The following is a 21478-nucleotide window of genomic DNA, read 5'->3' as shown; positions in this document are numbered from 1 at the left end:
TAAATGTCAGTGTACATCTTTCTGAGTAGACTGTTTGGACGATTCAGCTTACTTTTAGTAAATCTAATTGGAGAATTAGCACCAGACATGTTTGGAAAGGTCCAAATATCACGATGTATTGCTTTAAGAAATGCATTTGGAAAAAAAAAAAAAAAAAAATTAACAAAAAAAAGATGAACATAAACATTTAATTTCTTTTAGTTTAGTAGAGAAAACGGTTGACAGAAGATGGTAAAGATGGTATATAAAAGCCTATTTAACTCTTCTGATAGCACAGCTATCACTTCATTTACAGTATCAGTTCTATGATATGACAGTTATCTCTGATCTGTGCCTTTAATTAAATACACCCTTCTATTGCAAGTCAGAAATGGGGGACACTGATTGGTGGACAGTCGCACCCCTGGAAAAATTACATGTTTGTGTCTTCACTTGTTTGAGCAGTGAAACTATTTAGCATATTCATTACCTAGCAGGCAGGTAGCATGTTTTCTTGCTTTAGACCACGCCTTTCTCCTCCATCCTAACACCATGTCCATGTTCTCAACCTGTAACAGCTCTCCCTGCGCGTCTCTCCCATGGCAGCACCCTTAGACGCAGTTCCTCATCCCCAACTCCATTCTCACACGATGTCCCTCTCCAGAATGGTCCTCTGTCAGACGATGTCCCTCTCCAGAATGGGCCTCTGTCAGACGATGTCCCTCTCCACAATGGTCATCTGTCAGACGATGTCTCTCTCCAGAATGGTCGTCTGTCAGACGATGTCTCTCTCCAGAATGGTCGTCTGTCAATCTATGTCCCTCTCCAGAATGGTCTATCACACTTATGTCCCTCTCCAGACTGTCCCTCTCCAGCACGGTCCCCTCTCAGACTATGTTCCTCTCCAGCATGGTCCCCTCTCAGACTATGTTCCTCTCCAGCATGGTCCCCTCTCAGACTATGTTCCTCTCCAGCATGGTCCCCTCTCAGACTATGTTCCTCTCCAGCATGGTCCCCTCTCAGACTATGTTCCTCTCCAGCATGGTCCCCTCTCAGACTATGTTCCTCTCCAGCATGGGCTCCTGGCTCATGATGCGCTTGAAGCTGAAGGCTTCGAGGTCAAGGGTCGTGAAGCCCCCGTCCAGGATGAGCTCGGCCACCGCCCGCCCCACCGCCGGCGCCTGCTGCAGCCCGTGCCCGCTGAACCCCGTGGCAAAGAACATGTTGTGCACCAGGGGGTGCATACCCACAATGCCGTTCTGGTCAAAAGTGTTGTAGTCGTAGAAACCGGCCCACGCGCTCGTGACCTGTAGGAGAGCAGATTCGTACGGCGTTTATAAAATCGGAAAAAGACAGAATGGTTTTAAAGAGGCTGCATCCACCTCAGCTGAAGCGCTGGACTCGTTATTACCTTCAGACTCTCAAAAGCTGGGACACGGTGCGCCAGATGAGGCCAGATCTTCTCCTGAAAGAACTGGTGATCCACCTCCAGATCGCTGGTGTCTGGCTCCTCTTCCTGACAAGCAACACACATCACATTAAAACCTTTCACCCTTTTAACCCTGAAAATACAGTGACAACATTTCAAATATGAATTGGATTTTCCCTATAATACTAGAAAGCACAGTTTCTCAGCTGTCAGCAAGTGTTGGAGTGAGGAATTTTTTAGATTTGTTAGATATTTTTTAAATATTATAAGATATTTGTTAGATATTTTTAAAATGTTGCCGGTGACGTGGTCGTATTAAAAGGGTTAAAGAAAGGGCCTTCCCTAAACATCAACAGTCAGGGAAAGCGGTCCAAAAAAGATATTTTTTTAAATATGCGGGCGTGCAATTCAGGGGGCGGAGCCAGGCTGGGGGTCGGCTACAAACCTCATTGGGTGACATCCCAGCGATGTAGTTCCCTCCCAGGCCTTCCCGTCTTAAGTAGAACCCAGAGTAGTCGATCAGGAAGGGCGAGTCCAACCCTGGTCCATCGGGGCAATGGACCACATAGATGAATCTGCACAGGGACCAGAAAGAAAAGACTCGACATGCTGTGAGGTAACATACAGTATCTTCTTATTTTTCTGCTCAATCAATCAATCAAAGCTTTATTTGTATAGCGCATTTCATACCCAGAGGCAACACAATGCGCTTTACAGAGAACAAGGGAGGTGGGCATACGACCCACCCCTACATATTCCAGAGGGAAGCAAAAAAACTAATCACCCGGGGGCCAGATAAGTGAGCTGTAAAAATTCTTAATCTCTCAACAAGGCGATCGAGCAAGCTCCTGGAGTATGTTTGTCTACCGACTAAGAACATTTATAAAGCAATAAATTACATTAAATTACATTTCAGAGTAAGAGAGGCTCAAAAAGCATCATAGGAGAGACATGGCAAATACTGGTGTGTGTTTGCTATGGCCCAGGCCTAAAACCGGAAGTGGGCTGGCTTATTTTTCTGCAATGCTTTGGAACTTAAAGTGGCATCTTAATGATCTAAGTGTCATCGTCTGCCACCTTTTGGCATTAAGCGGTATTCGCAGGAGTTAATTTCAAAACCAAACACAACGCACCAATCACGTCAACCTGTGCACTGCTAATGAATACTGCGCGGGACTGTCACCACAGACGGCCAATTCACAAAACCTGGCAATGCTTCAAACAGAAAGACCGTCATGAACGGGGAATGGGCCGAGTCTTTACTGTCACCTCAATCGGCGATAGATAGTGGCCAAAATGACATGTATTTATATGAAAATCCTTGAGATTGCCACTTTACGATGTAGTTACCATTACAGCGGCAGTGGCAAAAAAAACAGCGTCTCTAAAATACTGTATGTCACAGCATGGGCGTGTCCGGTATGTTGACGCATCTCGGATCGGCGCCGGTACCTTTTCCTGGGTTCCACCGGGACGGGGATCCCAGCCGCGGTGTCTTTATCACCCGTCCCGATGCCCGCCATCTCTGCCACCTTGCTGGAGTTGGCGCCGGCCGTGTTCACCACGATGGCGCACTCTACTGGCTGGTACTCCAGACTGTTGGGCATCTGCACCTACTCAACAACAACAACAACAAGAGTTGGCGGGGTGCAGAGACGTAAGACGTGGATCACACAATACTAGGGCTGGGTATCGATTCGAATTTCAAGATTCGATTCCGATTCACAAGGTTCAGAATCGATTATCACGATTCGATTCAATATCGATTCGGTTAGTGTTACTAAAACCTGTTTTTTTTAGCTATAACCTTAATTACATGACTGCCAAGTTATGCAACACATCAACAGGCCTACTACGGCTGGGTATCGATACTGATTTCCAAAAATGAATGAATGAATGAATCATTGAATGAATTAATGAACTATTCATTCATTCATTAAATAAAAGATTGATTTTGAGATTCATGAATCGATTAATTGATTTTTCAAACCCAGCCCTACACAATACACAGATCGCCAAGAAGTTCTATAACTAAATTATACTTCAGTACATTTTGACCATGGTAACATTGGAGTGCTACAGTAGTAATCTTGACGCACGCAAACTGTGTTTTATGTAACAAATGCACTGGCAAACTTCCAGGTTTAGCATCTGGGCGAGAAGGTCGATTTTTTATTGAAACCGCAGTCAACAAGAGTCAATCACACTTACAATAACGTGTTTAATCCGTCTGAAGTCCATTTTGTCACCGTCTACAGTCGTCATGGCGTTTGAGACATACCTAAAACCTTTTAGCAGAGGCAATGACATGAATTAATCGAAACATGTTTAACAGATGACCTATATGCACTTTTTATTTGAAAAGATGCCAATGTTAGACCTGTGACTTCTCCAAAGCACTGGTAGACCCCCATGGACATGGCCTTGCGTCGGAAAGCGTTCAGCAGAGTCCAGGGGTCGAACCAGCCCTCGTTCTCCAGGCCTGGGGTAACAGGAGGGGGGAGAGGGGGTTTATGCTTTCCGCCTCAAAGACTGACAAGAGTCAAATACATTACAACTACGTCAGACCCAAGAGGAAAGGTTGAGCAAGACCTCTCTAATGTCACGACTGATAATAATCACATTACAGATAATAATCACACTACTGATAATAATCACACTACAGATAATCACACTACAGATAATAATCACACTACTGATAATCACACTACTGATAATAATCACAATACAGATAACAATCACACTACTGATAATAATCACACTACTGATAATAATCACACTACTGATAATAATCACATTACTGATAATCACACTACTGATAATAATCACACTACTGATAATAATCACACTACAGATAATAATCACACTACAGATAATAATCACACTACTGATAATAATCACACTACTGATAATAATCACACTACTGAATAGTCACACTACTGGATAATAATCACACTACTGATAATAATCACACTACAGATAATAATCACACTACTGATATTAATCACACTACTGATAATAATCACACTACTGATAATAATCACACTACGGATAATAATCACACTACTGATAATAATCACACTACTGATAATAATCACACTACTGATAATAATCACATTACAACTTGATCTACTCATCTGTGCTCACCATAGGAGGCCAGCGTAACTCCGTCTGTGTTGAGCCATGGGAATCTCTCCTTCAGTTGTGTGGGCGAGAGAAGGGAGACTTTGGCACCAGCATACCTAACGGTGGAGGTGAGATTTAAAAGAACAGTCACAGGTCTCATTTGAATCCCATGAAGAAGAATCTGTCCTTCCTGCCCCTGAGACGTGTCTGACATAACCGGGATAGTAGCATTGATGTCGAGGAGCTCACGCTTTCACCTATCAGATCATGTTAAAGTCGCACTGAAATGAAAAAAGCATTCTGTCCCATTTTGGTTCACATATTTGGTCATAGTGTTCACCTATTCAATGATGTATGCCAAAAAAATTACAAAATTCTACTTTTGTTGTAATCTTATATCAAAATATATAATTTCTTACTTCCTGGAAAACGGTTTGTCACGTGCAATGATGACAACAGGTACCTTAGATTTTAGGCCAATAATCTCACGACATTCACCCGTCAATCAACGCTATCCTTCTATCGAATCTGTCTAAAGTTCTTAAAACCCGTCCACTTGTCAATGTTCCAATCAAATTCCTCTAAACGCATGTCCCACCCTCATAGCTTGTTTGCGTCGGAAATACGTCAAACTACGGAAGGTAGATGATCTCAAACGTCTGTTTCAGTGCAACTTTAAATTGATGAAGGGAAGGAGGAAGGGAGTATTTCAAGACAATTCAAACAGGGCTTAGGTCCATTGAAGGAAATGCACGATGGTGAAGCTTTTAATTTGGAGTATAATGACCTCTGGGTGCTGTAGTTTTCCTCCATGATGTGGGCCACATTCTCATTGGCTAGGAAGAGGTATCCTGAGTGGTTGAACTGCAGGTCCACCGGGTCTTCGTTCAGGACGCTGAGGTGGTCCTGGAAGGGTAACACACAGTCAGGACACTGAGGTGGTCCTGGAAGGGTAACAAAAACAGTCAGGACACTGAGGTGGTCCTGGAAGGGTAACGCAAACAGTCAGGACACTAGCCATGTTTCCATCCACACGTTTTATGCGAATTAGGTTATATCAAATTAAAAATGCCTTATGGAAACAGTAAAATTCTATTAAAAATCATGAAAATCGACCAAAAGTTTGTACTGTCGATCTCATCGGATTTTCTCTTGTTCGATAAAAGTCTTTTGTGATAAATGCTTTATCCGATTTAAAGCTCTAGATGGAAACGCACGTTCACCGGCTTAATTCATATTTTTAGCGATCCTCACAATTCGATTGACAAGTGGATGGAAACATGGCTACTGAAGTGGTCCTGGAAGGGTAACACACACAAAGTCAATCAAATAATTATTTCCCGACTGACGGAAAATACCCGGAGGGATATTGACATGGATGCCTAAGACTGTGTAATGTATGCAAACGGCAAATCCAATGACCTACAAAACTAATCATTGCTTGACACTTGACTCAAGAGTTACTGTAGTTACTTAGTTTTTATTTTGGCCAGGTAGGTTTATTCACACACACGAGGAATTTGCTTTTGGACTGTTGGTGCATAGCAATAAGACAACAAATAAGGTGCGAGGACAGGACAGTGCAAAATACAATAGCAAGGAGGCTAATTTCAGGAAGTACTGGAGTTGTGCAACTGGCTAATTAGTACAGTAAGTACATGAAGTTCACCGTGTGATGCCGAGTTAGTATTTACTGTAGTAACACACAGCTCTGCTTCCGAGACCTGACTCTAGTTCTCTCCCATGAACCTACATTGATGTTCCTCATGAAGTCAGCTGAGGCCATGGAGAGATGGATGTTCTCTGGCAGCGAGAACTGCTGTCGAATCCCCCCGGCAGAGAGCACCGTGGAGGCCTGTGAGTACTGGGGAGACGAGAGAGACTTAGAGTCTTAGTTTGGCAAGACTGGTAGCTTCATCTACTATATAGATTTTATATCCTTCATCATCAAATTTTTTTTTAAATCTAGAATGAACTCAAAACCATGTAAACCTCCATCATGGAGACATGGGAATGAAGGTTATTAATTAGTTATCGAAATACAAATGTAAGTGATAAGAACCAAGATGACAACTTGTCGGTTGGTCATATATCAGAGGTACCCAGGATGGGAGAGAGGTTCCACTCACAGTGGGATCCTTCTCCACCACGATCACTCGCACGCCGTCACGTATGCGCTCCTTCCGCTTCAGCCAGTAGGCGACGGACCAGCCCACCACGCCCCCTCCTACGATCACGATGTCCGCCCTCTCCGGGGGGAGGCTGGTGTTCTTCTCAAACGGACTCCAGTCACTGCCGGGCAAGGCGTCAGATGCTTTCTGCCTGATAGCTTTGAGCTGGGACTCCAGATCTGAAGAATAGGGGGATATTGGGTTTGCACTGTCAACAATGTACTAATGTCGCTGCTCAGAATGACATAGCTGTAGCCAATACGAGCTCAGAAGTGTGAACACGAAACTCATCCGGTAGCGTTCTCACAAGGGGCTTTCAAAACCAAGTTAAAATAATATTGTACTATATTAAATATCACATTATAAAATGCAGAGTCACACGCAAATAAATCCCCCTACTGCATAAAGTACCTAAGAGTTCCATGTTGTATTCTATACATTAAGAGTTCATGATTGATACATATTCTTTTGTAACAATGTCTCAACTATTATTGTAGGCATGTTATTGTACAACTCTCAGTCACCCTTGGAGATAACCTATAAAGTCAGGAGTAGATGTTTGACTGGGGGCTAGTCTAGCCCCTGACATCTTTGTAGAAGGTTAGCTAGCTCCAGTGGTGTCTGTGTAGTACAATAACACAATAATGGTACAGCTAGCTATGTACAGACAACAATGGGAGTTCACATTACACTTTCAGACCAACATCTGTTACTGGTCAAAACGTCAAACAGATCGCAATAGAATCGAATATATAGGAATAACGTAATGAAAGCAGAAGACTTGAAAAGCTCCTGTAGTATATTTTTATACTGTATTACATCAATACATTTGTATTACTCTCATGTAGTAATCAATTTACTAAGAATAATGAATAAACTTCACTTTAGGTAGAACTCTGTTATTTTAGCAGCTTAACATGTAGATTACAACAGATGCCCTGTCCTGAGTAAACATTCCTTTGTCCTCTGGGTCAATAAAGATAACACCTCGGGAGTCTACAGTTGAAACGTGATCTTAGGAGGACACAGGAAGAATCCTTGATTGCCCCATGTCCGGAGGGGGGCAGAGCTCAGTGACCTGTTGACCAATTACAAGACTAGTTGATCAGATCTGTGTTAAATGTACCTTTGAAGAAGTCATTCTGGACGGGTTTGCCAGTGGTGAAGTTTCTGCATAGAAGGGCACAAGGTCGTCTGTGATGGTGAATGATTCGTGCGCATGCGTGAAGTCCTCGCCACGCAGACATCGCTGAGTCTGATCTGATGAAGATAGAATATAAAATAGAAGGTTTATTTGACATATTAAGTACAGGTACACTGCAATTCTTGTCATCACTTGTCCTTACAGTCTTATCAGCAGTAACCAGTTCCTAGGTAACATTACAGTACGCAGCTAGACATTTAAAGGTTCCCAACTGGCAATTTAAAGCTAACGTTTGCTCGTTTGCACGCACATTTAGAAGAATTGTGGAACTGGCTTACGTTTCCCCGACCTTTCAGTGACACCGAATACGAGGCAATACCATGGATGTATTAATAGGGCTATACATTTACAGGACAGTCGCTCTTGTCAATCATGTCTAGTGGGAAGATCCTGGCCATCAGCTCAACAGTGACGGAACCCTCCTTGGCTGTGCTGTGGCCAACACGAGCGGAGAAGTGTGAACACCAAACTCATATCCGGTAGCGGTCTCGCAAGGGCTTTCAAAACAAAGGTCACGCAAAACAAAATGTGCTTTTTTTTGTTGTTTTTTGACAGTGACAACATTACACGTTTTGTCCCAAATGCAGTAAATAATATTGTACTATATTAAATATCACATTATCTAGTCATTCGCAAACAAATCCCCCCTACTGCATAAAAGTACCTAAATTGTCAAAATAAGAGTTCCATGTTGTATTCTATACATTCTGAGTTCATGATTGATACATATTCTTTTGTAACAAGGTGTGATCCAGCAATTGTTGGGAAACGAACATGCCACCGTTCTGTTAACCAATATTGTTGTTTCTTAATACATAAATAAACCTTAAAGGCGATGGAACTATACTTATACTTATACTAGATACAATACTAACTACGTCCAGCAGGTGGAGGCGAGGGCTTCTCTAGGAGACGCTTATTACAGTGTTTACCTGAGTTTCTATAGACAATGAACCTATGGGACAGAACACAGTCGGGTGAGTTGACAATTGTAATTCTCTTGATTCAGTAAAAAAAGAAAGAATGAAAGCTTATCTGTCTGATTTTATAGAGAAGGTGGTGTAATGTTGTCTCAAGTCTCATATCATGAAAGGTGAGATTAACACGGAGGCTTGAAGGAGAGCAGCTATAAATGCTCGTGTTGCATGTCTGCATTTTGTAGATAACAAACTGTAGTGTTTATATATGTGTGTGTGTGCGTGTGTGTGTGTGTGTGTGCGTGTGTGTGTGTGTGTGTGTGTGTGTGTGCGCGCGCGTGTGCGTGTGTGTGTGCGTGTGCGTGTGAGAGAGAGGGGGGGGTGGTGGGCCCCTCCAGTGTTTTCATTTGAGAAGTTGCTTGACTTGTGACGTCACTTCCTGGTCAAAGGGGAGGGTCTTATTTCACCAAACCGAACCAAAATAACAACATCTGAAGAAGTGCACGACGGAGACAGAAAACACGGTAAGAGCAACCGAGTGGTCTTTGACTGCACATAGAAACGTACAGATTTTTCATGTGGCAATCGGGTACATACTTTGTATATTTTGTTCTAACGAAATGCTTAGCAAATAGTAATGTAAGTGAGTACTAAAGAATACCCTCTGATATGACTGGATCACTACAAGCCCCTCGACGCGTCCTGGTAAAGTAGTACGCTACTGTAGTACACAGTGTGGGCTATATCAATAACCTCAGGTACTTCAAGCACACACTCATTCCCCATTAAAACCATCGATTCATATCTTGCATATCCATATCCAGCATTTGCTTTGAGTTGGTGTTCATTTCGCATGTCCTTGGTAACAGTAAGTGATTTTGAGGTTGTTTTTTTTTCTTTTATTTTGTAAAATTCTGTCTCGAATATTGTGATATTGTGATATTGTTGTCCCACAATGTAACGAGCTCATTGTTACATCATGTAACTAAGGACCACTTGCCCCCCTCCTCCCCCTCCCCCCATTGCTCTAAACAAACATGTTGTCATGGCAGCTGTTGTGATGAAACATAAAACCATCCTCCACCTTTTTCAATTGTTCTCTCTCAGCCATGCAATACTCTGCTAGTGCTCTCCATGCAATACTCTGCTAGTGCTCTCCATGCAATACTCTGCTAGTGCTCTCCATGCAATACTCTGCTAGTGCTCTCCATGCAATACTCTGCTAGTGCTCTCCATGCAATACTCTGCTAGTGCTCTCCATGCAATACTCTGCTAGTGCTCTCCATGCAATACTCTGCTAGTGCTCTCCATGCAGAGTGTTTCAAAATGGAAGTCTTGCAAGCTTTGTAAACAAAAACAGTGCAAAATCCAATACATGCATGCCCCCTCAACTACAAGTTCATGTTTGAGGTCAAAAACCTCACACAAGTTGTTATTCTGGCACGCGAGATACGATTCCTGCCACACTCTTCTTGAGTTTTCCTTTCAGCAACCCCAGGAGCGCTTGATCCAGGATGTGAAGAGAGACCAAATCAGAAGGTCTCTGATATGAGAAACCATCTTTGACAGGGCTTCCCACAGGATCGTGACAGACCCTGGTTTTTTTTTACCATTTGGCCTCAAATTGAGGTCTTTGGAACAGAACCACTTGAGATAAATGAGTTTATAGGATTGGCTCGGACCAGAGCTGAGAGCCAGTCTGCAGACAGATAGAAGCCTAACCCAACTGCCTGTGTGAAATTGATAAGTCAGATCACTGTGTGAAGGGATCACCCCTCCTGTGGAAAGTGTGTGAAGTTATTTCTCCCCAGCTGGTCCTGTCATTGCAAATTGCAATATTCTCCATATTGCACTTTTCATATGACACTCAAATGCCCCAGGACAAGTAGAGGAACATGATGTTATTAATTATTGAAACTGTACAATATTTCCCAACATCAACAAGTCATGTCATGTCTGCTTCCAGTCACAGAACAGGCAGCAGCTTCGATGACAGCCTAATTTAGGGCGTTTCTCAATGTTCACCCACCACCCTGTAGCCTATACAACTAATATTGTATCATACGTAAGTTGTGGCTTATTAGGCCTACACAAAGGATGATTGTTCATTCAGGTTGATCCGAAGCCAAATGTGCTAGAGATGGCGTCCCTGGCTGCAAATTAATTGCGGTCTTCCACTCCTCGGTTGATTGTTACTGAAGTGATGATGTCACAGTGTGGACGGATAATGGGAGTCAGTGATGTGACACGCGTTCTCTCTCTCTCTCGCTCTCTCTCTCTCTCTCTCCCTGTACGCAGCCAGGCCTGTGCTTGGTTAGCCCCTGGCACCGCCACCTCACGCCCTCACCCACCACCGCCAACCCACCAGGCCGGGGCACGGCCGGAGAGCGAGAGACGGTGCCTCTGCATCGTCACCGCGCTCGTCACCGGGCCCTGAGCTGAGGCAACCGGTCCACCCCCAGACCCACCCCACCCCCGGGCCGGCCAGACGTGTAAGAGCAACAACAACAACAAAAAGAGTTTATCTCATTTAAAGTCGCACAGAAACGGACGTTTGAGATCATCTAACTTCCGTAGTTTGACGTATTTCCGACGCAAACAAGCTGTGAGGGAGGGACATATGTTTAGAGGAATTTGATTGGAACATTGTCAAGTGGACGGGTTTTAAGAACTTTAGACAGATTCGATAGAAGGATAGCGTTGATTGACGGGTGGATGTCGTGAGATTATTGGCCTAAAATCTAAGGTACCTGTTGTCGTCATTGCACGTGACCTACCGTTGTCCAGGAAGTAAGAAATTATATACTTTGATATAAGATTACAACAAAAGTAGAAATTTGTATACAAATTTGAACATACATCGTTGAATAGGTGAACACTATGACCAATTATGTGAACCAAAATGGGACAGAATGCTTTTTTCATTTCAGTGCGACTTTAATATGTCACATAACACGGTATGAAATGCTTGAAATTCGACCACGAAAATGACGAGCATTGGGAACGCTCTTTATAGATAGCCTACACGTCAGACTAGTCCATAGGGAACATTAAGAAAAATAGTTAACTTGTAAAGAAAGATAATTGACTGTAAGCTTTGTTGTGGCTCAAGATTAAGTATTTTAAGTATGAAGTACTTTTAGTTTGCTATTCTTCACTTTGCCTGCAGCACTAGATTATGCTCTTAGTCACTTGTTTTAGAAAGGAGATGCACTTCTGAGTTCTAGCAAGTAGAAGTACATTGGCTTTTCCTACGTTAAATGCAATTATTGTAAGTTGCTTTGGATAAAAGCATCAGCTAAATGACCAGTGTAATGATTACTGATTAGCACACATTTGCTGTATTGTGCTCAGTATGTAAAAGCCACTCCTCTCTCTCTCTCTCTCTCTCTCTCTCTCTCTCTCTCTACCTCTCTCTCTCTCCCTCTCTCTCTCTCTCTCTCTCTCTCTCTCTTTCTCTCTCTCTACCTCTCTCTCTCTCTCTCTCTCTACCTCTCTCTCTCTCTCTCCCTCCCTCTCTCTCTTTCGGCCAGGTAGCGGAGGTCTGCTGCTATGGAGTCCTCTTCTGATGAGGAGGAGGGGCGTACCTTCGTCCAGGTGGTCAGTGAGAGGTACAACCCGGAGAACTTCCCCTGTCTCAGCGGGTTCATGATGGACGTGGTGGTGCTGTCCAGCCCTCAGAGCTCGCCCGTCAAAGGTGAGAGCTCGGATCCTCGTCCGGGTCGTGACGTCACGGACTGATAACGCGCGACGGTGCGCGTATTCTCACCGAGTCGTTCCGCGTTATTGTTTAGATTGAAAATGTACACGGACTTCGCTGCGGTGGGTGACTCTCGATGCTTAAGAAACACTGTAGGACTAAGATATTCTGTTAAAACTGGAGGAACCGCTCACCCAACGTTGTGATTCAAAAATTCCAATTAATTTGAGTATTTCACCACAGCCCAATGAAAATAACCTGTGGCTGCCAACACTTTGAACATGTTGAAACACTAGAGCAGACATCACCCCAGTATTTCTATCACGGAAGCAAGATGGAAATGCAAGTAAACAACACAACGTAGTTCCCTCTGCCTTCACACAGTCCTTCACAGCTGATTTGCGTCGCGTGCGAGAAATGTGCTTGCAAGGCGCCCTGTCGGCAGGTTTCTAGGTGTTATGTCGATCTATGCTACCTTGTCGGAAAAATGCTACCGTAGTGAGAATCGATGGTAAAGAGAATTATTTGATAGAGGATATTGGGTCTATCGAAATATGCTACCCCTGAAATCGTACATAAAGATGTTATAATACAGTATCAAATGATGCTCAGCATATTTGCACAGTTTACATAGAGTGATTAGTGGTGAAATATAAAATGATCTTGTAGTGGGAGGCTGGGAGCATTATTTGATGAGGATATTGCTTGATTGAAATAGAAGATCACTGAAATCTTACATAAAGATGTTATCGAAATATGCTCTCCATATTCTTACAGTACGCTGACCCCTGTTTTTAATCAAAAACATGAATAACGATGTCATGATGCTGTTTTTCTTATCTAGAATTAGCACCGCTCGATAGGTAGCGTAGGTCACCAGACCTCCGGCGCTAGAAGGGCTCTTGAGCAGTGGCTTTTTTATGGGCCTACTCTCTCATGCTGCTGATAGCTAGATAGTGTTTTGTTTATTGTTTTTTTAACACGTCAACAAACAGCGCCGTCCATGGTTCTGCCAAAGTAGCTAAGCGACAGCCACCTGTATCTCGGTCAATAATTTGTTCAATGTACACAAGTTGCATTATCACTGTCGCAAGCCTAAATTAAGAATGCAATATTTAAAAACCTCTACCCACAACTTGTCTGAAGCGCGCCGGACTGTATTGTTTTTCTTCCTGGGCTCGTTGTGTTCGTCAGACCGGGTGACCCTGCCCAGCGCGCTGGTGCTGAGCGGGTACGGGATCAGCCGGGCCGGAGATGAGGCCGAACTCGCCGCCTTCTGCGCCCACGTGCTGGAGCTGGACCTCTCCTACAACCAGCTGCAGGACTGGGCCGAGGTGGGTGTCCTGACGTCAGACAGAACCAGAACCAGAACCCCTCTCAGGCTGTAGGCGGTTTGAACGACGGAAGGGAAGTCCACCGGGATTTCATGATGATTTCATGTCACTTTTGTTCAGCCAGGGTTCAGAGTAGCGCTATCCCACAGGTGTTTTTAATCCCTTTTTATTTGAACTTTTTATCCTTTACTCTGCTCTTTTACTTATTGTCCTGTACAGTGTCCCTGTGTTTGAGAAAGGCACTTTTTTAAAATTATTTTTATTATTTTTATTATTATTATTTCAGCTCTACTGGAACACCTTAGAGGGCTAACTGCATTGAAAACCCAACGGTGACCACAAGTGTATGTACCTACAGTCTCTCTCTCTCTCTCTCTCTCTCTCTCTCTCTCTCTCTCTCTCTCTCTCGCTCTCTCTGGGTTGCCAGGTCTGCACAATCGTCTCCAACATCCCCCACCTGGACTTCCTCAACCTGAGCATGAACCCCCTGAACGGGGCGGAGCTGGAGCCCGGCATGGCCGAGGTGTTCTCCCGACTGCGCCGCCTGGTGCTCATCAACACCCACGTCACCTGGGACACGGTGCACACCGTCACCCGCGAGACGCCCGAGTAAGAGCCTCCCGGGACTGGGAGTGTGTGTGTGTGTGTGTGTGGGCGTACGCGCGCCTGCGTTTTGCCGTTTCCCTCGGTGCGTCTCTCTCCAACGCCCGCCGTCTTACGCGCTTTCGTCCGCCGCCCCCTACAGGCTGGAGGAGCTCTTCCTCTGCCTCAACGACATCGACTCGGTGAGCGAGAGCGCGGCGCCATGCCCCTCCCTGCGTCTCCTCCAGATCACCGACAACCGGCTGCAGCGCTGGGCGGAGGTGCGCAAGCTGGGCCCCATGTACCCCGGCCTGGACGCCCTGGTGCTGGCCAACAACCGCCTGGCCTCCCTGGACGAGTCCCAGGACGGCCTGACCGGCCTCTTCCCCAACCTGCGCAGCGTCAACCTCAACAACTCGGGTACGGCGAGCAGCGGGCGCGGCGACGCAGAGACACGCGCGCGAGCAGGCCGTCGACTTCACACGCTCCGCTGAACTAGGAAATGTCATCTACGTATAATGATTAGTGTGTAATGGCCACTATTTAGGCGTCGGTAGAGGAGTGCCTTTTGTGTGTCAGTGTGTGATTTTGCTGTGTGTGTGTGTGTGTGTGTGTTTGTGTGTGTGTGTGTGTGTGTGTGTGTGTGTGTGTGTGTGTGTGTGTGTGTGTCTTTCCTACAGGGCTTAGCCGATGGGAAGACATTGAGCGGCTTAATTTCTTCCCTAAGCTGGAGGAGGTGAAGGTGATGGGGATTCCCTTACTACGACCCTTCACCTCCAGAGAGAGACGCAGCCTCATAGTGGCACAGTGAGTCAATCACACACACACACCAACACAGAGACACACACACACACACGCACCAACACAGAGACACACACACACACACGCACCAACACAGAGATACACATTCACACACACCAACACAGAGACACACACTCACACACACCAACACAGAGACACACACACTCACATACACCAACACAGAGAGACACACACCCTCACACACACCAACACAGAGACACACACTCACACACACAACCACAGAGACACACACTCACACACACAACCACAGAGACACACACACACACACACCAACACAGAGAGACACACACTCACATACACAACCACAGAGACACACACCCTCACATACACAACCACAGAGACACACACCCTCACACACACAACCACAGAGACACACACCCTCACATACACAACCACAGAGACACACCCCCTCACACACACCAACACAGAGAGACACACACCCTCACATACACAACCACAGAGACACACCCTCACATACACAACCACAGAGACACACACTCACATACACAACCACAGAGACACACACCCTCATATACACAACCACAGAGACACATACACAACCACAGAAACACACACCCTCACACACACAACCACAGAGACACACACTCACATACACCAACACAGAGACACACTCTCACATACCAAACTGAATAACATGTTCTCTGACTGCCAAAGCATTTCACTGTGACTGACCCACATATCTGAATGCTGTCTTACTAAATACATGAATAAATAAAATTATGATAAATAAATTTATGATAAATGATGCGGATGGGATCGCCTCAAGAGGGGGTCGGGGGGGGGGGCAGTGGAGGGGGCTGGTGGTGTCCTATAACTATATATGATCTGCTTTTTCCCTTTTGCAGGCTTCCATCTGTGCTTGTGTTGAACGGCAGTGTGGTAACGGAGGGGGAAAGAGAGGACGCTGAAAGATTCTACATCAGACACTACTTTAACTGTCCTGAAGAGGAGCTCCCTCAGAGGTACACACACACACACACACACACACACACACACACACACCCATACACACACACTTTACCTGTCCTGAAGAGGAACTCCCTCAGAGGTACACACACACACACACACACACAGACCAAACACACACACACCCATACACACACACTTTAACTGTCCTGAAGAGGAGCTCCCTCATAGGTACACACACTCACACACACACATACACACACAAACACACACGCATACACACACACCGTAACTGTCCTGAAGAGGAGCTACCTCAGAGGTACACACACACAAACACACACGCACCCATACACACGCGCACCCATACACACACAAACCAAACACACACGCACCCATACACACACACCGTAACTGTCCTGAAGAGGAGCTACCTCAGATGTACCCACACACACACACACACACACACACACACGGACTTATACGGACACTCAAAAGTGCCCACTACTATTACTATTACTACTACATACACACACCAATCTGTTTGGGTGGAGCTACCTCAGACACCCTACTGTGGGACATATGGGTCCCATCCAGTGACATGTTTGATCTGAGAATCACCATTGGTCTGAGAATCACCATTGATCTGAGAATCACCATTGATCTGAGAATCACCATTGATCTGAGAATCACCATTGATCTGAGAATCACCATTGGTCTGAGAATCACCATTGATCTGAGAATCACCATTGATCTGAGAATCACCATTGGTCTGAGAATCACCATTGATCTGAGAATCACCATTGATCTGAGAATCACCATTGATCTGAGAATCACCATTGGTCTGAGAATCACCATTGATCTGAGAATCACCATTGGTCTGAGAATCACCATTGATCTGAGAATCACCATTGGTCTGAGAATCACCATTGGTCTGAGAATCACCATTGATCTGAGAATGCCGTCCGTCTCAGGAGAAAGTTTGGGGCGGATTCCACTGAAACACCAGACAAAGCCCATTCAGGCCGCTGAGTCAGCACCCTGGGGAACCCCCGACCAACGCCTCTCCTCGGTCCCGTTAACGTCCTTAGTGACGCTAACGTTAATACGCATAACGTCCGGTAAGACGCTGTCCTGGAGGGGCCGCGATGGAAACTTTGCGGAAAAAAGGTTCGGGGTCCCGCGATGGGAATCGATTGGCCCACGCTTCCTGACGGACGCGTTCCACTTAACCTCAGCAGAATGTAGGGAGAGAGCGCCGTCCCAGACTGGGAGAGACTAACCTTTGGGAGACAATGCCGCCAGTCTCTCCCCACTCAATGAGTCCTTTGTCCCCTGAATACTCCGATCGGAAAACCGATACACAAGGTGGCGGGTAGATATATTATGTACCTTTACACTCTTCTCTCTCTCTCTCTCTCCCTCTCTCTCTCTCTCTCTCTCTCTCTCTCTCTCTTCTCTGTTCCTTAACGGGGGTTAAAGGTGGACTTATTTCCTTGTGTAACAGGAGCTGACGGTAACAGTTGCTTCTCCGTGAATTGTCTGATTATGACATGGGTTTTTATATTTATATGTGTGTGTAGAGGACGGAGGAGTGGACGTTTGTCGGAGCGTTGTTTTTCCTCTGCGTAAACCTTTACTGGTGAACTAAAGGAACCCTTACCGACACAGCGCCCCCCCCTGGGTGTCAGTCTGTCCCGAGTACTGCAAAATAATTCCCCCAAGGCCTTCACTATTCTCTCAAGTCCCTTTTCGCTGTTTCCCTCTGTCAAACGCTCTAAGTGTATTTTTGTCGTTCTTTCCCTCGTTTTGCCGTTAACCTGCAGTACTCCATCTTAGATAGCAAGCGGATCTGGGCCATATACAGGCCAGATCTGGCCCTTGTGACTTAGTTCCGGCCCATATATGGCCCAGAATCATTACACATCCGCTTGCTATCTGGGAGTGACCCAAGTGTGTAGAGGCTTGCTGTATATGCGAGTCCTGGGCTGGGTTTGACTGGGTGTGGGTGTGTGTGTGTGTGAGTGGGTGTGGGTGTCGGACGCGGTCCGTGAGCAGCGGACGGGAGTATTCAGACGGGGCGACCGGGCTAGGCTAGGCTATCCCCTTTCGGCCCGGGTCCGGCCCCGGTCCGGTCCCTGTCCGGTCCCCGCTCCGGCTCCCCTCCGAGATCACAGCCCCGGGGAGCGGGTCACAGCCTCTCGGGTGAACAGAACAGCCCGCGGTGATCTAACACGGGCCGGGCAGAACCCCTCAGCACCCCCACCCACACCCCTCCCGCCTAGCCCTGCTGCCTTTGAGTAACCATAAACTGAGCAGCCCTTCCTCGGTCCTCAGCACACAGACACAGGGAGCGGCGGACGCCTCGGGCCTAATCGGCTTTGGGAGAGCTGTTGATTGAGGAGGTGTGGGGATGAGGCGGGGGGGGGGACTAGGCTGTGGAAAAGAGGCGGAGTCAAGAAAGAGGGCTTCAAGGAAAGGAAACGGGGAGGAGGGAGAGGTAGAGAGAGACGGGCTTTGGGTAAGGTGAGAGGAGGGAGGAGGAGGCGAGAAGGAGGTGGAGGGAGGGGGTTCGGAACACAGGGGGATTGTGGGCAAATCAGGGAAGTGAGGAAATCAACGACGCAACACAAACCTTTTAGCGCGCCATCTCTCAACCAGTTGATTAAATGAAAGAGAGAGAGAGAGAGAGAAACATCAGACGAAAAGTCAGGAGAGATCTAGGTTAGATACCGTCTGAATTAGCCCCAATACCTTGGCTGAACACAGAACACGGGTATTAATTCCACACACTTTTGGATTCCTACCGAATGCCAAATAGCATTAGAAAGGACATTTGGAATACCTGCGTTATCACCGCTAATGTCATTTGCCGCGGTATAGGAGCACGTTATCACATTAAAATGAGACCTTTTAGCGAAATGGCTCCTCACAGAATGGCACTTTGTGTGGCGTTGCCTCCGAGGAGAAATTCCCCCGACGAGGCTGGTGGCTTTAGGGCTGAAACCCAGGCCAGCCACTCCACTTTGTGGAGTTTTTTTTGGGGGGGGGGGGGGAGGGGGGAGAAGGGAAATTGCTTTGATTGGCCCAGCTGTTACAGTAGCTTTGAAAGCGAGGGCTTTTTTCCAGGATTTTATTTAATCGTTCCTAGGTCCTTATCTATCCCAAGACTTCCCCTGGGGGGGGGCGGGGAGCTTTCTCACGGCAGAGAGACTGCTGTGTTCCGCGTGCACACTGACTGCTAACACACACACACACACACATTCTCAAACCACTGCGCACGCACACACAATTGCTCTAGCCGACTAGCACCATTTTGGAAAAGAGTTCTCCTACTTTCCTTTACTTTCACCAACGGACCTGGGAGGTATTCTGGTTTGATATCGTATTTGGTTGTTGTTTACTCCACTCCAAACATTAGCTGAGTTCACTTCCCTACTTCTCACCTTGAGGTAATCGTTAGCTTATGCGTGACAAGATAAGAGTATCTTCAGTTCTCACAGCAACCGGTTGTTATGGTTCCATGTTACGTAACCCGCTACAGGGGCGGCTGTAGCTCAGTTGGTAGAGCAGGTCGTTCAATGATCGAAGGTCAGTGGTTCGAATCCCAGCTCTGACTGTCCACATGTCGAAGTGTCCTTGAGCAAGACACCTAACCCCAAATTGCTCCCAATGAGCAGGTTAGCATGCATGGCAGCTGCCTCCATTGGTGTGTGAATGTATGTGTGAATGGGTGAATGAGAGGCCATTGTAAAGCGCTTTGAGTGCCGCCAAGGTGGAAAAGCGCAATATAAGTGCAGTCCATTTACCATTTAACCCTCGCCCTCCCCTCTGCAGGTTCCACGACCTGGCGGCCAGGTACGGCCGCCTGGCGCCACTGGCGGAGGTGGACCTGAGCCCGCGCTGCAGCGTCAGCGTGGAGGTGCGCTGGGGGGAGCGGACGGAGGCCGTGAGCCTGCGTCTGGACCAGACGGTCGGGGAGCTGAAGAAGGAGCTGAGGGCCCTGGTGCAGCTGCCCGTGAAGGGCATGAGGCTGTTCCACATGGGGCTGGGGCCCGAGGAGATGAAGAACGGGGCCAGGGCGCTCCACTCCTACAGCATCCGCGACGGGGACGAGATCCTGGTGGTGCCCAAGGAGAAGAGCCGCTGCACCTCCTCCTCCTCCTCCTCCTGAGACTGCTGGGCGGGGCGGGGTGGGGGGGGGGTGTGCCGGGAGCCTCTGGAACTATAAACTGAACACCACTGGATACAAAGCTCCTATGTTTTGATTGATTTGATTTTTTTATTTTTTATTTATATGTGTTTTTTGTGTTTTGTTTTTTTTACAATTATGTAGGGTCCCTATAAATAAAAAGGATTGCTAATAATTGTATATAAAAGAAAAATATTTACAAAAATTTTAAAAATAATTGTTAATTATCTTCTTTTTTTATATTAATAGGGATCCTACTTAATTGTAAAAAAATGTACATATGCACATATAGTACTCGCTCTCAGAGTCTTTTATCAGAGATATGTGTGTATTTGCATTGTTTTTAGCACTCGTTGCATACCCAAGGCTAACCCCTTTCTACAGCTTTCACACGGGGCGTCGTTAAGAGGTATCCTGAGAGGAAACCTCCAGGCCGAGGGTATTGAGTGTGATTCCCTAACAAGTGTTGAGTATTGTAAGACTGGGGAACACAGACCACACGGGCACTGACCTGAACTCAGACAGACGACCCCGGCGGAGAGACGAGCCGGCCAGAGAGAGAGAGAGAGGTGGGGTGGGAGGGGAGGGAGGGAGGGAGGAAGGGAGGGGTGGGAGGGGAGGGAGGGAGGGAGGGGAGGGAGGGAGGGGAGGGAGTCGCTGCTCATGTTCCCCCAGGTCTTCCTGCTGTCTGTGTCATGAATGGAGCGGCTCTCTCACTCCTGACATGAGACGGGGGTGGGGGGGGGGTTGGGGGGGTTGGTGGACCCAGCCTGTATCGTAACCACACACCATCTGCTGTGTCACCACCACTTCCCCCACGCTTGGATTACAACGGGGTCGCCCCAGTAGCCCCCCCCCCCCTCCCCCCGCCCACACCGTCTCCCTCACATCCGTCTCGCTCGCCCAACACCTACAGTGTCTGTTGCTTCACTGGGCCCCCAGTCACCCAACAACCCTTAAGAATGACAGAACACAATTGGTCCGGAGCGGACCAATGGAAAAATAACTTAAATCTTGTTGCCACCCAATTTGGCCCCAGAGACAGATTTCGTCAGCTGTGGCAGCTGTTGCTCTTTTTTTTTTAGTTAAATCTACATA

The 21478-nt window shown here is 46.6% G+C and overlaps 3 protein-coding genes across 3 annotated transcripts in view; 2 read left to right on the top strand and 1 right to left on the bottom strand.

Annotated features, from left to right (window-relative positions):
• Window positions 1-243: 243 nt before the first annotated feature.
• foxred1 (FAD-dependent oxidoreductase domain containing 1) lies at window positions 244-8322 on the bottom strand. The gene is made up of 12 exons (XM_084438697.1): window positions 8188-8322; window positions 7832-7965; window positions 6664-6884; window positions 6288-6398; window positions 5322-5440; window positions 4556-4650; window positions 3789-3890; window positions 3620-3696; window positions 2861-3021; window positions 1854-1983; window positions 1391-1495; window positions 244-1286 (listed from the first exon to the last, which is right to left on the bottom strand). Exons 2-12 carry the CDS (start codon window positions 7950-7952, stop codon window positions 1032-1034), a joined length of 1497 nt encoding a protein of 498 aa, XP_084294823.1. The 5' UTR covers window positions 7953-7965; window positions 8188-8322; the 3' UTR covers window positions 244-1031.
• A 501-nt stretch (window positions 8323-8823) lies between these two features.
• tecta (tectorin alpha) overlaps window positions 8824-21478 on the top strand; it is a 51075-nt gene continuing 38420 nt past the window's right edge. Inside the window, exons 1-9 of the mRNA XM_084448365.1 lie at window positions 8824-8886; window positions 9276-9350; window positions 11125-11318; window positions 12364-12523; window positions 13721-13860; window positions 14288-14469; window positions 14606-14862; window positions 15123-15249; window positions 16131-16247. Of these exons, the coding sequence (XP_084304491.1) occupies window positions 12379-12523; window positions 13721-13860; window positions 14288-14469; window positions 14606-14862; window positions 15123-15249; window positions 16131-16247 (968 nt within the window). The 5' untranslated portion in view covers window positions 8824-8886; window positions 9276-9350; window positions 11125-11318; window positions 12364-12378. The remainder of the gene's footprint in view (window positions 8887-9275; window positions 9351-11124; window positions 11319-12363; window positions 12524-13720; window positions 13861-14287; window positions 14470-14605; window positions 14863-15122; window positions 15250-16130; window positions 16248-21478) is intronic.
• LOC311314160 (tubulin-specific chaperone cofactor E-like protein) lies at window positions 16299-20936 on the top strand (the record flags this gene model as incomplete). Its single annotated transcript, XM_084444496.1, has 2 exons — window positions 16299-16333; window positions 20026-20936. Coding segments are annotated over 2 exons (372 nt in total), but the record flags the coding sequence as incomplete, so codon positions are not given.

This window comes from Borostomias antarcticus (genome assembly GCF_949987555.1).
Source record: "Borostomias antarcticus genome assembly, chromosome: 1".
Lineage (NCBI taxonomy): Eukaryota > Metazoa > Chordata > Actinopteri > Stomiiformes > Stomiidae > Borostomias > Borostomias antarcticus.
Note: the sequence above shows the minus strand (reverse complement) of the source record. Positions and strands in the feature narration are given on the sequence as shown.

What these genes read in the sequence shown, in the direction of transcription:
- foxred1 (XM_084438697.1), bottom strand. Translation starts at nt 7,952, where the DNA reads ATGTCTGCGTGGCGAGGACTTCACGCATGCGCACGAATCATTCACCAT. An exon ending in TGGTGGAGAAGGATCCCACT is followed by an intron (nt 6,399 to 6,663) that starts GTGAGTGGAACC and finishes TCGTCTCCCCAG; the next exon opens with TACTCACAGGCCTCCACGGT. An exon ending in AGTTACGCTGGCCTCCTATG is followed by an intron (nt 3,891 to 4,555) that starts GTGAGCACAGAT and finishes CTGTTACCCCAG; the next exon opens with GCCTGGAGAACGAGGGCTGG.